The sequence below is a fragment of the Geospiza fortis genome, unplaced genomic scaffold (assembly GCF_000277835.1).
Source record: "Geospiza fortis unplaced genomic scaffold, GeoFor_1.0 scaffold346, whole genome shotgun sequence".
NCBI classification, from domain to species: domain Eukaryota; kingdom Metazoa; phylum Chordata; class Aves; order Passeriformes; family Thraupidae; genus Geospiza; species Geospiza fortis.
Window position 1 is genome coordinate 1,671,643 of NW_005054361.1, and position 18,818 is coordinate 1,690,460.

An 18,818-nucleotide genomic window follows, 5' to 3' on the forward strand; every position below is an offset into this window, starting at 1 on the left:
TGAAAATGTTTCTAATTTCTTTGTAAATGACTGCCTATGCCCACATTTTATTCGATGTATATTGTCTTGGTGTGGTTCTTAATTCTTCTTGATACTTGCAAAAGTAAGTTTTCAAGAAACTTCACCTGATGACAAAGTTATGTTCACAGATCCTACTTCCCCCCACTTTCTCGTCTACTGCAAAGACAATTTAATACAAGCATAATTTAATACAAAACCTTTCATCTCCAAATAATCACCCCAAATTAAATGTAGTCATTACAAACGAAAAGCTTTTATTATGTTAAAGGCGTTTCATGATCAGTGCTTTATAAATGAATGAATTTGTGTCAACATTCATTACTAGAATATGCTCTAAATAGTATGAGATATTCAGTTACATTAGGAAAAAAAATTTACATTAAACCCTCTTTGTCTTCATCCCAGGATTTGTTGACTCTTTGGAATAAAGACTTCTTGCAAATTAAGTTGTTCTGTAACTCCCTTCTAAGCAGATAATCCTGACCACTGCTTAAGACAAATTATTAGGTCCCATTTACTACAAGAAGTCCAAGATTTTCATATGAGATTCTGAATCCTTCATATTTTTAGTACTAACCCAATATTTTTCACTTAAAATCAGAGTCATTAACTGGAAGATACATCAATGGTGTTATTTTGGCTGTGCATTGCCTCACCTCACCTCAGTCTTGAACTACAGAAAAAGTGAAGCCTCTCAACCACGTCTTTAATATCATCTTGAATTTAGCAAGAATGAATTTTAATATAATTTTTATATTTCAATTTGTCCTTATAGCCTGTCTTCACAAATAATTCATCATAATATCTAATTGATTTCTTTCTTAAATTGCTCTCTATTTTAGCTTACTAAGCTTTGGATTTCTGAGAGTTATCTTTACAATCAGAGCCACCAACAACTGTGAGCAACGATAATGAAACCTTTCAGAAAGTAGTACAAAAGGGGAGAACTTGCAGAGGGAGAGAACTTATGCTTCATTAAAATATATTCAATATCCACTTTTCCTTCTACTGACTTGGTAGTTCTAAAATATAGATTTTAGATGTAGAAATATTTGAAAACTCTTAGTATAATGATGTCAAAAAAAAAGGCTGTATTCATTTTCATTATAATCCTTCCTGTTCTTCCAAAGAACTGCAGCTCTACTCAAAATATTTAACAGAAATACCAAAGTCAATTTCCATATAAAAAAATCCACTGAATTCTGTGGTCTTCCTTCTTACTTGCAGCCATAAACCAAAGAGAACTTAGGTTTCTCTCTTTTTACAGTTTTGATTACTGCAAAATATTGCAAGGCTTCTCTCTTTTTACAGTTTTGATTACTGCACAATATTGCATTATTTTGACCTACTAAAGACCTAAATACACAGATACTCATACATGTTTACTAAAATTTAAATTCTGAAAACATTTTATAAATAATGTCCAGTTTTAATGGTTTTTCTGTGAATTATACTTCTGCATTTCAGTCTTTTTTTGGGAGGGGTACAATTAGGGTAAAAATACATGCATTTATCAAATTGACTAAACTGATGCATTTAACAATCAAATCCGTAACTGAAACATAATTGCCAAGTTAAGTCTCTCTAACATATGAAGTGATTATTAAGACTGCCAATTGGGACTCCACTCCTAATTTAAGCAGGCATAAACACTTAATAAACGAACTATAATCCCATTAATTAATCATAATCAAAGCAATACATAGTGGATTAATAATTAACAAATTTCCAGATACAATTGCAATTTTTCTTTGTAAAATTCGGTCCTGAAGATGTGTTTTATTTCCTTTCAGCCACTGATGGGATGAATTATGCCCTGTTCCAGATTGTCCTGTTACTTTGACTAGAAAATGGTCATGCATCATCACTATGCTTTAAAAGCTCAATGATGCTGCCAAAGTAATTCTATTTGCTGCCACCTGAGACCTTCCATTTCAGCTCCTCTGGTATCTGTTCCTGAGCACTATCTAAGCAACAAGACTTTTACCATGTTCTGCTTAATTAGCTGTCTGCAAGGGAAGCCTGATCTAAACTAATATTTGGCCTCTTAACTAAAGGAGTCATCCAGTGATGCTACCAGCAAATAAGCTATTTTAGTGAACCGAAATAGATATTCAAGATATAAGTAAAGCAGTTCCATATATCGGTAATTGTATGTCCACATCATGAACTGCATGAAATCTAAAACTATGAATAGAACTGTATAAAAGAAGAGGCACATACTTTATTTTCAATGAGTTTAGGTTTCAACTAGTTTTATAAAGCACACTTAAAGCTCCTAATTTTCAGTCATGTTGAACACTTGCAGATATATCTGTTTCCAGTGAAGTCAGGGATGCTTAATGAAAAAGAGCCCCGAGTGAAAATGCAAATACCAGAAGGATAAAAAATTGCAAACTACTGAAAGGAAACTTCTTTTAATCAAGTCTTTACATTTTAATTGGGAGGGAGGGGAATCAATATCATAAAAAAACCTACTTCCATGTTTTTGAAATAACTGAATCTACTGGATATTTTTACTGACTGTTATAAATGTAACAGTGCAGCAAAAGTTTTGGAAGCACTGAAGTTACAGTCACTATGATAACAAACATGCTACCAAAAAATAGCATAACTTCATTTTATTAGAAGTTAGGATAAAATACTTTATGATCCTTTTAAAGTAGGTTTACTGGCAGAACTAAGTTGCGAGCAGCTGGTGACCCCACTGAAGGCAGAGAGACCCTGCAGAGAGACCTCAACAAATTAAGACGTCTGGGTAATCACCAACCATATGAAGTTTGAGAAGGGCAAGTCCCAGATTCTGCACCTGGGTTGGGACAACTCTGGGTGTATGGACAGGGTTTTGAATAAATGAAGCAGTTTTGAATAAATGAAGCAAAATACATAAAAGGAAAATGGTTTTCACATTAGCATAGGTACTCCATATTAAATAGGAATATCCTTTCTGAAACAGAAAGTATCTTCCATGACTGGATAACACAGGAACTCTAACAGTTATACACTTTATCAGGAGAAATCACGAGAGATTGAACACCAACATTTAGAAGTTGAACTTAAACAAATACAGATGCCTGGAACAGCCATTTTGTTTCACTGTTGGAAACAGTTGCTGGAAAGGATCAGCAAATAAATATTGGAATGTTTACTACACCATTCTGACCGACCACAACATTATACTAAGACTAAACATGTCAAATCAAGCTTATCATTTACTTATTTATGAGTGTACCAATTCCCTTATTTTGACACATAATTGAACTCAACTGTTCTTTGCCTGAGTTGAAAATCAGCTTCTGTCTCAAGTTAACACTGAAATGCAGGAAATTAGAATTTGTGTTCCCCTACAGATAAAAGACTTTCCCAGTCTTCTACTTCCATCACCCTAAAACTCCTTTCACTGACCCATACACTTTTTTTTATCACTGTTAGATTTTCAGGCACAGAAAGTACATGAAAATGACACTACCTGCATTTTCTGAACATTTTGGTCCTTTATAGGCAAATAAAAGGGACACACACATATTTCAAACTTCTTCCTGTTCTACTGTTCTGTTTCAGAGGGCAATTCTGCTTTGATAATGACAAATATTAAAAAACTTCAGAAGTCCAAGAACCCTTCAGAGTAGTTCATAATAAAACTCAGGAACAGTGAACTTAGGTTACAAAAATCAAAACTATATAAACCATAGTACCGAATGATATTAACTGGTTTTATTTTCTTGATTCTTTATTAAATACATAAAATAAAGCTTCTTAACTGGAAATTAAAACTAGAAGTGACTATTTATAAGGCACATAGAATGCACTGTGGTAGTTCAGACCTTATTACAAAAAGTCAGTTTGCCATTTTCATAAATACTGAGACAATATGTCCATAATCACTTCAGAAAACATCTTGATGTAAAAATTTCTTAATTCACGACTGGACTTAGAACAATTACAATTAATTCATTATGTAATTATGTATATATTTTTTAAATTATTCATATAAGAATGAAAAACTTATGTAGTTTTAATAGAGAAAAGCTGGTGACAAATGTTTTCAGAGCTGCATAGCCACAGGACAAGAGGCAATGGCCAGGAGTGAAAACTCCAAGCATAAACAAGCAAAAACTTTCCTATGAAGGAGATGCAGGCACTGCTGACAGAGATTGTGGGACCATAGTTATTAGAGATATTCAAGACATAAATAGACATGTTCCTGAGCAACCTGATCTATTTAGACCTACTGTGAACACGAGGTTGGATTAGATGACCTCCAAAGGTCCATTCCATCCTCAAGTCTTGCATAGTTTTACAGCTTCAAACATGTTTTAAAAATATATATATCTACATTAAAAATGAGCATACTCACAAACAGAAAGTATAGGAGTGCACAGATGTAGTTGGCTAGCCTAGACATTATTTTAAATTTATGCTTAATTAAATTTAATTTGAACTATTGCATGGCAAATGTACTTCTATTTTGTGTTCTTTTTTCACCAAGAAAAAATATATCAAGATAAATTATTATTATTAAGAAAAATTTGACATGTTTCAGGACTAAGAAGTGATTTGATTTTATAGGAATAAATTAGTGTCTTATGGATGTCTTGATTTAGTTTCTGCACACTGTATATTCAGAAACAGCAAGTCTTCCATTACTAAATTTATAATTAAATAGCATCTTGCTACTGTGCCTTAGAGTGACATCTTACTCTAATTATGAGCTGGAAATTGTGCACAATACAAACACAGTTTTGTGTTCTTGGTCACATGAAGGTTTGAAGATATTAAAATGCATCTAGGCTCTTCCTTTATTAATCACAATCTGTAGGCAATAAAGAGCTCAAAAAGGAAAGAAAAAAGGTATTTCCTCTTGCTTTCCACCTTCTAGCCACCTCTGACATGTTTTCTGCCTTGAGCTTTGCCTTGGGCAAAAATAAAGTAACATGGTCTCATACAAACAGCGAATGTAAACTCTCCACTCAATTCTTTTTCATTTTCAAAATGGAACTATATGCATATTTTTCTTCCCTTCTTCTAGCACAGTTAAGCCATCACCAAAAACAATGAAGAACATAGTAAAGCACATGTATGAGAATAAACCTAATTACTACTTTTTTGCCTCCAAAGAATGCTGACAAGTCAGTAGGATAACAATGCAGTTTTAAAAAACTGTATATCATCCACTTCAAGAAAGAAACTAAAATCTTGCTCAAAGATTTACAAAGATGTATGAAAATCAAATTGCAAGAGGACAGCACAAACTGTCAGAACATTTCTCAAAAGATGCCTACATCATTAATAAATTTCACATTTATTAACAGTAATTTATATTTACTATCCCATTTCCCCCAACACAAGCAGCAATACATAAATGTTGAATGTACAGAGAACAACACTGCAAATCTCCTGCTTAGGTCATGGTCTTATGATTATTTAAATTCAAGAGCAATGCTTGGTTGACAAGGTACTGCAATGCTGCAGGCTACAATCCTCATACAATGCCTAAAGGGTTATTACTGTGGAGAAATTCTACTGAGGACCATGAAAGAGCCTTACCCCTTCCCGAAGACACCTCATTAGCACAGTGTAAGCAGCTGAGGGAACAGCCCAGCATTCCCTGGGGTGCTCCCCTTTTTCCTCCTGAAATGAAGCCAACGGCACAACTGATTAAATCAAAAAATCACAACAATCTCAGTCACATAAAAAATGGGTAGCATGTTCTTAATAAGGTTCATATTAAACACATTTCAAATTAACATATGCAATCAAATATATTAAATTTCAGGACATTATTACTATTTCATGTTATTTCACGTGCAGCACTGAGATTGATATTTTATTAGCTTATTTAAGTAGTCTCCAAAATCCACAACAGAGTTTGTCCTAATATTTCTGCATTTCATCAATTCATTCTAATTCATACAGACACAAAAAAGTGTCTATTCTTTCATTCCTCTCAACCATTTTGAGCACTTCAGAGAGATAACTGACTATTAAGAGCAGAAATGCTTGTCTTTAAAATAAAAAAAAAATTTTTTGGTAGGTAAAAAGAAAAAAGTCAACTTTCTTTTGAAAAAAATGCTCTAAGTGATACAAAGAGATAACAAGTGTTTAAGAAAATTTACTATACGGTATAGCCTTCAGTACATATGAACACTGTTTCAAGATCTTACAGTATGTTTCCTGAAATCACCCTGTTAGGCTAATTCACTACTAGTTGAATAAGAGCTTAATTCTTCCAAGTGAACTTCACATCCCCCTGTCTCTGCAATAGCCTATTGTAAAATTTTAAATTTAAAATGGGACACTTGGATATCACTGAGATTTAACTGCAACAACTTCCATATCCAGGCTAGTAACACAGAACTATTAGAAAGAGGAAAAAATATAGCCTCTTTTGGGAAAGAAAGTGAGAAATAATAGGCATTAGATGGTGTGAAAATGACAGGCCATGAAATAATGAGAAACTTGTTTTAGTAAGTAGACAAAGGATGACCAACAGTAATTTCTTCAGAAATTACACAATTATGAACTCTTTTAATTATATTCTCAAATTATTTTTAGCATTCCAATAAACTGGTTTCAATAAAAGGGATAGGATAGGCAAAGTGGGGTTAATGATGCAGAAATAAATGATATTTTCTAAATTTGCTGATTTCTGCATGGCTTACAGTAATTCACATATATACGATATGAGCATTTCAGGCCTTTAATTAAAGCATGGCACATTAGCATGGAAGACTATTACTGTATTGTCTAGTAAAATTAATTTTCCTTCTTTATTGAAAACAAAACTTTATTTGCCACATATAGCATAGAGAAAATGGGTCTGTTAAATATCCCATTTGTAAGCTTTTTTTCTGCTAACTTTGTATTAGGATGTATGGGACAATATAAAAGTAATAACAAGAGTGGCTGGACATCCAACAGACACATCAAATCCACTTCATTCTATCTCCCCCATCTTATCTGAGTAAGAACAAGTAATCAACATTGCTGACAAGTAATCAACATTTGCCTTCCAAGGCACTGTGTAAGTTTAAGAAAACACAGCCCAAGTTCCAAGAAAGTAAAAGTAGGTTACTTTCAAACAGGCAAAAGTGGAATCTTTTCTACCTGGAAGAGGCAGAACAAGACTAAAAGTCAAAACAGAGTTAAAATGACAATCTATTGTGGAACTGGCATGGGTCTGTTTCTCACTGTATTCACCTAATTTAACCAGAAATTCTTTCAAGGTCTTTTGTAACCATACATATTAAATGTGATATAAAATAAAAAGACTTAAGAAATTGTGCAATCCTAAAACATTAATAGCTCTTCCATTCTTCAAACTGATTAAAGACTTTCTGCAAGGTTTAATCTCTATTTAGAAATTTTAAAAGGCAAAAGGAGATGAACCTTACTACCATTCTTAATTACATAAACATAACGTACAGCATTTGACACTTAATAAACCTAAATATATCACCAAACACTGAGGAATCTTCCTACTTTTTGCTCACAGCCCATGTTGATTTTGATTAAACTTTAGGTTCTGTGCCCTAATAACACAAACAACACAAAATTAATAAAAATATTACATAGAACTTGAAAGTTTTCCCCCAAGGCAATCCACTCAAGAGTATGAGAACATTCTCCCTGGAGTCTGCTCATGCTACTTGTGAATTGCTCTGGGCTTCTGTTTGGAATAAAAATGCAGAGATGGAGTGTAAGATCTTACTTATGAGATCTCATAATCAAGTACCCACACAATATCAGAGTTTAGGAATACACAGGACTGTTATGATTATCTGGACATTTCCCAGTATTTTCTAAGCCATAGAAGTGCAAACAGTGATCTTGTATTTTACCTCATTAATCATCCTGCACCTAAACAGCTGAACTTGATTTGAAGTATTTGATAATTTATGATTTACCAAATGTTCACATGAAAAAGAAATAATCTTTACCATTATTTCATATAAAAATTGTGGCTGGACCTAGAAACACTTCACAAAACCCCAGAGGGAATAAATTAATAAATAAAACCAGACATGCCCTCAAAAACTTACAGCTTAAATGAAAATATTTAGCAGTTTGATAAAACAATCAAGCAGGCCAAAGAAAGCACAAAAAAGATGGAAACAAAAAACCCAAGTGTATAGTCCTTAATGAATTAGATGCAGTTATGATTTACTTTTCTTTATTAGTCAAGTCATAAGGCTTTGCTGTTTAAAGATATAAGTTGGCAATAAACTTTTTGGTTTCATTTATTATATTACCCCTGACTTGCTATATGATCTTGGCAAGGTCATTCAGCACTACTGTTCATCAGTTTAATGAGCAAAAGAATGCCTACTACACTAGAATATTCTGAAGATAAATACATATAGAATAGAAAAATGAAAAGTGCTTTTTTAAAAAAAATTGAATGGTTAGTATTTCCAAGCATATATATCACACTGATATTTTTGAAATTTTACCAAGACATGGTGTCTTGAGCTCATATGTGTCCAAATATTTGTTCCTACACTCTATTAATTTCTTAGTTATAACATGATGCAATGCATTAATATTTATGTGTGTGTGTATATATAACCAACCTTGAAATGTGACAGAGTTGCCACTTACATGCAAGTTGTAATGTTTCAAACATTGTGAAATTCATACACAGACAGAAAAATTTGTCAGGTCACATTTTCAGATGGAAAAAATCTGTGCAAATCATTCTGGTGTTATACAACCAGTGTTAACAGAATTGTTTAATCAGAGTTTAATTTCAAAATAAAATCAAGCCATGAAAAATATTCCTGCCAAATATAATTTTCAAGTTGGAGTTTTAAGTTCATTTGTTTGATGATAGCAGGTATAAATCTTTCCTCCTGAGGAAACCAAGCAAGTATTAAAACATATAAACTGTGACTGTGGATGCATTTTTCAGAACATAATTTCACATTATAAGTTCTGTGAGCACGTATTTGACAAATACTTCGGCAATTTTCCAACAAAAATAGGACAATGCTTGTTATTCTACAAAAACCAAGGCAACCACTACATCTTGTGGAACATGCAAAGAAGCTAGAGGATAAAGAAAATAAAACCTGGAAATTCAGCAGAAAGCCGTAAGTAAAGCCTGAGTAATGATTCATTTGCCACATTTGCTCCATTACCAACTGCCTTAAACTAGTTAAACTAACATGTCAGCATTCAGAGCTATTAGATGATGCAGATTATACAAAGGCTTCAGAGAAGCCAAGGTTAGACTTTTTCTGCTTGAAGACACTTTTGTTTCTGTTAAGTAAACGAGTATTTTATTCTTAGAATAAGGAAAAAACAAATGTGATGGTTTAGAGGATCTGTCAACTCCAATTCTTAATATTGACAGTATTTCTTTTCTACAAATAACCTCCAATTATTTTTAATGCACATCTACTATTTTTAGACTGATGGTTTAAATCAGTTTTAATCAGGAATAAACACAAGTCCATTTGAAATTAGTCAGGGTAATTTCATTTCCTTTTCCACTGTGCTGTGAATCCAACCATGCTGCAGTAAGATTTAATATGGATATAGATACACAAATATATTAATTTATTGATATTATAGACTGTCCTCATACATCCTATTTAATCAACATCTCTAGCTAAGATGTTTGAAACCTTAGATCGGCCACTTGGAGGCCAGCAGTGTTTATGGTGGTTGATTGAATCCTTCTATGAAGTTAAAATTCTACACTTGAAGAATGCTGTTTAATTAATCTCAGATGAAGTAAATTATTGGATTAGCATGTTTCTTAAAGTAGAATAAGTATTAGAGAAGACAGGACAAGAAACTGTTGACTATACAAACAACTAATTTCATTTTTTGGTGTAGTTTTCCATGGCAAATTTTTTCACATTTGCCAAATTTGTAAGGATCACTTGCAGTCTTACCTTGCTGGCTATGAGGAAAAGCAGCTCCCCAAGTGCTGGTAGAAAGCATTGCTTCAATTTGCTGTTTCTGAAGTTCTCTCTGATTAGCTCAGTTAAAAGTGTAATTGCCTAAATTAAAAAAATCAATCAATAGATCAACTCACAAATTTTGTCAAGCAAAACATACTGCTAAAGGCAAAAAGCTTTATCTCAAATGTCATCTTATTCACTCTTCACTTATGCTGAAGAGCCCTTTGCAAGGGATTTAGTAAGCATTGAAGGAAAGAAAAAATAATTATTACAAAACATTATATATGCAATATGGAGAAAAATGCAATAAGGAATTAGTCAAGGTGACTTAATTATCAGCTATCTGTTCTTTCAGTTCCCTCAGGACAACAGAAATAGATCTGCCAGGAAAAGAAAAGCCTACTTGCAGTTCCTGTGTTTCTGTCAGAAGATCTGGGAGTTCTCACCACCTCGTTACAAAAAGAATAAACAACAAGAAATCTCTAATGATGTCCTTTCTGTGGATATCATATCAAAGTATAAGAACTATTTAAGTCTTGTCTTCTGATCTCTAAGTTTACAGGTGATTTACTGTGTAAGAACTGAACATATAATTTTAGTTTTTTGTATTTCATGAACTTCTGTATGCAAAGCATTTATACATATACACGTGTGTGTGCATATATATATGTAAATAGATAGCTAGATAAATAGATAGATATGTTATTTATAAAGATGAGGTGGAAGGAAATTAGAAAATTTGATTCATCTTGTGCAGGTGATCTAGTAAGGAATCACTTTCCCATGCAAAAGTATTTGGCAGTAAAGCACTTTTTCTTCTTTGGAGCACCATGGAGTTTTCATCCTCAACTTCCCTTGTTTTACTTCACCTTCTGACCTTAGCAGCTTCATAACTCCAATCTTTGTACAGCAAAATCATATCAAAACTGGAAATGCAGTCTTCAAATCAAAGCAAAAAGATCTACTAAACAAACTTTGACCTCCCCATTTTTTAAAAATAGTTCTATGCTCATTAACTGGTTTTTTAAACTGCTTTCAGAGCATTTCTACAAATTTTATTCAGGAACTTTAATTAGCCTGCCATTCCAGAGAGAGCTTTACTTTCATATTTAAGAAACAAATGTATCAGTAGGTTTCAAAGATTCTAATACGTAGGCTTGAGAAAGTAGCAGTCAAGTTGATTCAAGTGCAATTCTGCACCAAATGATGAACACATAATGACAGCATTTTCACCTTTATTATATTTCCTTTCTACAGCTACGCAGAATTACTCTTTCGTGATGAAATGTATTTTGAGAACTACTTTGACTGTGAAATCAACACCATCAAAAGTACCTTGTCACCGTGGCATTAACAGATTACACACACCCATTCACATCCCTCAACTTCGTCCCTTTAGACTGAGGGTGAACCCACCATGAGATAGTATTTACCTACACAAAACTGATGAGCTATATGATAACACAAGCTGCTGCCAATATTTTTAGCTAGGCTCTAGCTAAGGACATCAAATCATCATGACACCTAACTTACACTTGTTTGTTTGCAGGCAGAACTTGAAGAAAATAGAAATCAATTTGTACATCTGCTGTAGAGGATCAAGGCAGTCTGCTCAAAATTATCAGTTTTAATGGTAAATCTCAACCAGCAGACAACCCTATATTAATACTAATATTGGTTTGCACCTGCAATATTTGTTTTCTCAATGCATGGTTAATATATTTGAAAATTTTGATGACACATTATGTAAATACATTTATGTGTGCAGTCCTACAATTCTCTAAAACCTATATTCTATTAAATAGAACCATGAATTAACATTTATGTATAGTAAGTTATATATTCACTATATTCACTTGTACTAAGTTCTGTTTGGCTGCCTTACTGCTCAATCAAAGTTTAACAAAACAGTCATTAACATTAAATATACTGGGTAGATTATCCATCTTCTGTTTTGGGTTTTTTTTGTTTGTTTCTCATTAAAATTAAGAATTTAAGATTTAAAATGGATGAAGGTTAAATCCAAGAATAATATTTCATATTAGTGAACAGAAATTATTGTTTCTCACTCTCCTTCAAGATTCTAGGATAAGTTATTTTTATTCTGAAGAGATGCTAGTTATTATTTTTATTCTAAAGTGATAAGAAAATGAAGTAATCATAATACAATTCCTACTCTTTCCTCAAATATGAATGAAAAAAGAAGTAAAACTAGGTTAACAAAATTTAAATGAAAAAGTAATTTTCCTTGTGCATTAAGAAAAAAACTTGCCAAAAATCTAGTCAACACTGCAATAAATTCAAGTTTTTATTTGAAAAAAAAACTTTATTAAACAAGAGGGAAGATATGTCTGAAGAAATCTGAGCTATTAGTAACTGACATGTGCTAAAATTGTTACATCGTTGTTAAAGAGAAACAGACGCAGCATGAAATCCTACAGTTCTTATCTTTATATATTATAACAAATTTCTCCATTAAGGGTTAATTTTAGTAACTGTAAGAAGATTCATAAGAAGAATTAAGTACTATGGCAGAAGGCACTGAACATGTAATAGTCACCTCATATTATAGGTGACACTCATAATCTCTTATATACAAGACTTTACTTACCACACTCAGATAATGGCCTCATTTTCTCTAGAAAGCACACAGAGTACAGAATTGCCCTGTGATTTCCCACCCTTCACTGAACACAATTAAATAATCAAATATTTTACAAGTGCAGGAAATGGGGTTACTGACTATGTCACACACTGAACTGGCAGAGCATCTGTGCCAATAACCTATTTAAGATTTTCTTGTGTCCTCTGCAATGGAAGCTATGGAACAGGAAGCTGTGATTCATTGTCTATATTATAAGCACATTTATGCAGAAATACAAATATTTTTATAAAATAAATTTTATGTTTATATTACATAAAGTGTTCATAATTTCACAAACACATTTTAAATGACCTAATACGAGGAAGACAAAACTGTTGCCTGCTCTTGACAGGACATTTCTAATCTTGACAAGACTGATTTGCACAAGATTTAAAATATTCTTTCATCCTTTCATAAGGAAAAAATATAAGACTTAAAAAAAATCTGCTTGGACATTTTGATTCAATATTAAAGGGTGATGTAAATTTTAGGTAAAGAAAGTACCAAAGTTTATGTGGGAAAATGCACAACAGAAAGATCAGATTTATTTTAACTATGGACTGACAAAGTCTCCTTCTTACCTAGAGTACATTCTTTTTCTTTTCAACCTGCTTACATTTTCCCTTTCATAAAAGTAAATAGTAATGAACTGCAAGTCCTACACTGTCAATTAAAAGCATCTTAAATTTAATAAATTACCTACACCTTTTACCCTAGCTGTCAAACTGAGTAGATATAGTATAGTCATAAAAAGAAAAGAAAGAAGGAAATGTCATATCTGGACAGTCATTGCCTTAATTTACAACAATAGTGTGTGGAACTGATCTATTACCTGTGGCAGATTCTCAATCTATTTCAAGCTGTATCCAGAAGTTTCCCTGCTGTTTTGAGAGTCCAGAAGTGAAAATTACAGCACATTCAAAAAAGAAGGTATTTTATACCTTAAGTAGTAGAATGGCAATGTACAGATTTCCAACATTTCTACATCTTTGATCCATTAATATGATTGTCTGCAAGTATTAGTGGAAATTAAAATATCTCCGTAATTCTGCAAATCCTGACAGTGTTAAAAGCTGTCTATGTCTCAAGCATAATGGAAATTATATTTTAGTTCCTTTTCTTGTGAGTACACACGCATCATGTAATGTGGGCAAATAATGGCAAAAGAATCTGACTTTCCTCTGAGAAAAGCACTCTCACCAGGCTGAGAAAGTATGCCATGGTTTTAGTGCCACTAACCAGAACAGAATCTAGAGTAATATTCAAGCACTCATCTTTAAAAGGGTATATGAAAAAACCAAAACCTGCCAGCTTTCTCGGAACATCTTGACTCAAACTGGGTCATGAAGTAAGAAGGACTGAAGAGAAATCTGACTGCCAGACTATGGATGTGGCATTAATGCTGTCCAGAATGTAGGGAGGAAAAAAAACCCAAAACAAACAAACAAACAAACAACAAAAAACCAAAATCAACAATAACAAAAAAACCCAAAACCAACAACTATATATTGCAACTCCTCTAGAACTCCTCTAGGGAAAAATAGAAGACAGAAGTGTAACATTTTTCCAGGTGGATACAATGCAAAATTGACTCATTGTGAAAACTCTTATCTTTTCAATTTTTCTGTAACTGCTGGAGGAAGAGGTCTTAGTAGATGAGTAGTCAAATCAGATGTCATGAACTCAAAAGGAGATTCAGCTTTCTTTGGAATCAATTCAAGGTCCCAAAGGGATAAAATCAGAAACAAATAGAAGCAATTAACTTATAAATCAGGTATGTTTACTAACAAATCAAAACCAGACATAAAAATACTTTTAACAAGCTTTGGGATTTGTTTGTTTGAGTCCTGGGTTTTATTTTTAAGGAAAAAAATGTTCTTATTTCTCCCAGTCTGTTAAGACAGTCATATGATCATATGAGCTCAGTAGCAGATGTTCATGATATACATCTGATTTCTACCCCAGCCCTTAAGTTTGAAGCTTTTTAATCACAAGAAGGACCAGGTAAAAATATTTGCATCTAACAGCAAAGAGATTCTGTTTTCGTTTTTGTCCAAGGCAAGAAAAGAAAAAGATTGCTTAGGAGCCCAAAAAGCACAGATTTCTCCCTTCAAAACTCAAGTCAGTGGCAACCAACTGAAGCTGGTTTACGTCTAAAAATGCAAACTAAAACTGGAAATCAGTCCCCACAGAACAAGGGTTACCAGGACCATCCAAGGAAGTGGTATTTTTCTTTTTTTTTTCTCCTCTCTTCCTTGTTTTTACTCTATTCATAAATTAATTTGAAGTTACTCTAAGTCATCTTCTTCCAAGCAGTAGGCCTTCTATCCACTTTTTAGAGGCCTTGCTGATGACACTCAAAGACAAATGCCCATTGATAAAATATACATGTAGAATATTTTAGATTGATTATTTCTACATAGAATAGCTCATATTTAAAAAAAATTAGAGGGGATTTTCCACAGATTTTCTTTGAAATTAATTCTCTTTGGGTATTGCAAATTATTTCATTCTGCTCAGTGAAAATGCAAACAGGACAAAACAACAGTTCTTCCCTAAAGAATTATTTTTTAAATGTGATTCATACTAAAATAACTTTTTTCCCTCTCAGATGATAGCTAAAGGGTCTGGTACTTAGAAGAAAAGCTAGGACTACAACTCATATACAAGTGATCTTGCCTAACACTAAGCCTGGTTTGAGTGTCTTTTAGTGCAGTAATAAGAAGGCAGCAGGAAATTAGGCTTTTCAGCTACTACCAGTGTGCAATTTCTATCACAAAAACATGCTGTAGCCTAACAGTGTCAATCAAGCAAGTGCTTTAGAGGAAAAGGCTGGATTCTTTTCTTTGGTTCCTAGCCTACAATAGGATCAATTCACAAGTGCAAGACAAAGGGAGGTGGAAGAAGGGCTCTCTTTCATGTTAATTCTTTAAGGTATGCACTTTGTTGTAAGAACTAAATAGTTCAGTGTGCAAATTGTACAACAACTTCCATAGACACAAAGTTGCTTGGTGTAAAAGAAGATTAAAGTACAAAAAATACATCAAAACCAAATTCTCAGTTATGTCTAATAAAAAAATCTAATTAAAAAAAAGAATTCACAGCATGCCACAAAGAATTGCAATATTATACGATGTGACTTTGCAAACATCACATAAACAACATCAGAATAATTTAAGGCCTTACACAGAGGCCTTACAAAGCCAATGGAAAAAATAATTTATTTCATGTCAAGAAGCTTAGGCACAAAATTTTTTTCCATGTGGTCTCTCTTGCTCATGGACAGAATGACAACTGCACATTTAGTTTTCTGTTTGTATTTGATGCTTCTGCTGACGCTGTAGCAATGTAAGGAAAGCAAATGTTTCATGCCTTCCACAGGAAAAAAATGTTCTTGCTAAGTTATTTTAACTACAGGAACTCTATTCCATCTAGTTCACCCAGCCTTTCACACCCCAAACGAATCATCAGTGTATATGACAAATATGACATATATACATATCACTTCCAGAGACATAAATATTTATTTGCTGAAGGAAAGGGTCCTAGAGGCACAGATCATCATCCCAAAAATAACAGCATTGTAGAAAAAACTAAAAACAACACAGCAGTTTTACTGTCATAAGAACTAAACTGAAAATAACTACAAACATATCTACTGGCAGCACCACTGCTGTATCATTTTAATGGAAAAATGTACTGTTTTTCCCATCAAAGAAAATAGAGTAAATTTAATGGACTATGAAAACAGTGTCAATTAAATAGCTTTTAGAACGGTAGAGTCTTTGCTTCAGTCAGGCAATTAATTTAAGAAAATTGCAAAAAGTGACTTAATCCTGCAATAAGCAATGTATGTTTTCTCCTTACTAGGTGAAAATTCCCTTGTTTTCTACTACCAGCCTGCTTTGGACTTCAAACATAAAGCAAGTCCAATTAATTGGATTGATAAAAATATTTTTTTGAGAGAGGAAAAAGAAGGATCTTCAGTTATGATAAAAGGTCTTAATATTTTCTCCAATAATCCAGAATTGCCATGCTTGATATAGCCACTGTTAATTTAATTATATTTCCATTTTATGTTTATTAATTCAGAAGGACTTTTCTCGAACACACCATGAGTTTCTGTTAATTTACCTGATAAGTGTCAATTTTTCATTTGTTTTCCTTCCACATGCCCCAGGCAAGTATGCAAGTTATAATTCAATGAACCAGGTTGTTGAAATTAAATTGAATAAATTTATTATATAGGTTGAAAGTTTACTAGAAGTCACTCAAAAAACTTAAATGGAACCCCTCTCACTGTTATTAAAGTTTTAAGTGACAATCCTGATTATGTCAGAAAGATAACTGTAAAGTTTTAATCAAGTTACAAAATATGTGTGTATATGAACATGTGTAAATACTCACACACATTGTCCTACAGATTTTATCTCCTGACTACAGATTTTTTTAATTCAGGTGGGTTTTGTTCCATGTTGGGTTTTTTTCCATTTAAGACATATCAGATCAAAACAAAGAAAGGGCCCTTGGAGAAAACAAGGATACACTAAAATTAAAATATTTTTTGAGAAGACTTATAAAGTCATTTTACAATAAAACAACCTAAAACTAAATAGGCATGGAATTAATGGCTGCATCAAACCATTTTTATTTGAAATCACTACAGTATGAGCAGACTTGACAGGTCTAGAAACAGGAGTTATCAGAGAGGTCAGCTAGGAAATGGACTTAAAATTGGCATTCTGTAAGAATTTGAATGACAACAAACTGTAGACCTTGAGCAATGTAGACACAATGAGCTGGCTAGATTATATATAAGAGTTACAGGTCATATAACTACACCTGTAATAATACAGCTGCTTTCCAGCTGTGGAAAACAACCATTAAATTGTACTTTAATAAAAAGTCAGAAATTAAAAGGCTCAAATTAAATGGAGTTTCAGTTTGGATGAAAACAGAAATCTGGATATTTCACCACTTTGACGAAGGAATCAAAGCTCAGTATTATGAAGATATTCTGATATGCTGTCATCCTTCATGGGCTCTGTAATTTATTAATTTGGCCATGGAATACATTAAGCCAAAGGCTTTGCAAAGAAGCTTGCAGTGTGAAGGCTGCACCAGGTTCTCTGACCCCTTTAAATACTCAGTACAGCAGCGGATCGAGGTCTGTTAAAAAACAAGTACGGCAGCCTAAGCCATACAGTGAGATTGATATTCCCATTTAGCAAATTTGAGAAAGGTAAGGATAAGGACTAGATTTTGCCACCAAAACAAAGAGAACAACTCCAGGGTGATGTCCTTCCAGACAGAGAAGGACGCTGCTCCCTGACATGGAGGCAAACTCTTAAGTTACTGTATCATTTCTTAGTAAAATAATAGACTGATTCTGAAATGTCACATCAGAGTGGCTGCATCCTAGGTGGCAGAAGGCCCAGTATATTCACAGAAAGGAAAGGACAAAAGCTTCTGTTAATAAATACACCAAATTAGATATACATCAAAACAAGCCTTCCTAACTATGGAAGAATTTTTTTCCTGTAAGATGAAGAACAGAATCTTGGAAAGAATGGGTTTTTTTCACTGAATTTTTATAACCAGTTTTAAAATCTAAATACAAAAATAAAACTTAAAAGTTTAGGTGTTTTCCTAAGATAACTAGCAATAAATAAGAGGACATTATGTTTCAGATTTATAAAGGGCAATTCTATGGGGGAAAAATTATATTAAGTCAGGAGAAAACATATGACCTATTAAAATCTTTTATTGCAGCTGCACAATGGAAGAAATTGCACATAAAATGTCTTCATCTGCAGTTATACAAGAGATCAATTTCCCTATTGTATTCTAAAATCAGTGTCATTTTTTCTAATCAATGCAATATACTTCTTAAAAATACTTAACTGGAACCAGATCAACCGCAATTGAATTTACAGATATAAATATTCATTTATTCTAATTTTTTCTAATATGACCTACATACTCGAATACATCAGCAGAATAAAGATAGTACACAGTTCCATGCTTCTCTAGTCTGTAAAACAGTAGTTTACTTGCATTTTATTTTGTGTTTTAGTGACCTCTGGTGGTTATATTCAAAGAAAACCGCTGTTCCCTGCTTGCTTGAAAAAAAGAAATTTAAAAACCCCAAAACATTAATTTTTCAAAGAAAAATAAATTAAAGGCTTTTGGCATTATGTGAAAAGTTTATTTTACCCTGTACAATTCTTCTTTTCTTTCCT

General features: G+C 32.9%; 1 protein-coding gene across 1 annotated transcript in view; it reads right to left on the reverse strand.

Moving 5' to 3' along the window:
• Positions 1-18,818, reverse strand: part of ULK4 (unc-51 like kinase 4) — a 211,935-nt gene that overhangs the window by 166,819 nt on the left and 26,298 nt on the right. Inside the window, exons 18-21 of the mRNA XM_014308205.2 lie at positions 9,924-10,031; positions 5,569-5,652; positions 3,555-3,560; positions 1,819-1,837 (exon numbers count right to left, since the gene is read on the reverse strand). Of these exons, the coding sequence (XP_014163680.2) occupies positions 1,819-1,837; positions 3,555-3,560; positions 5,569-5,652; positions 9,924-10,031 (217 nt within the window). The remainder of the gene's footprint in view (positions 1-1,818; positions 1,838-3,554; positions 3,561-5,568; positions 5,653-9,923; positions 10,032-18,818) is intronic.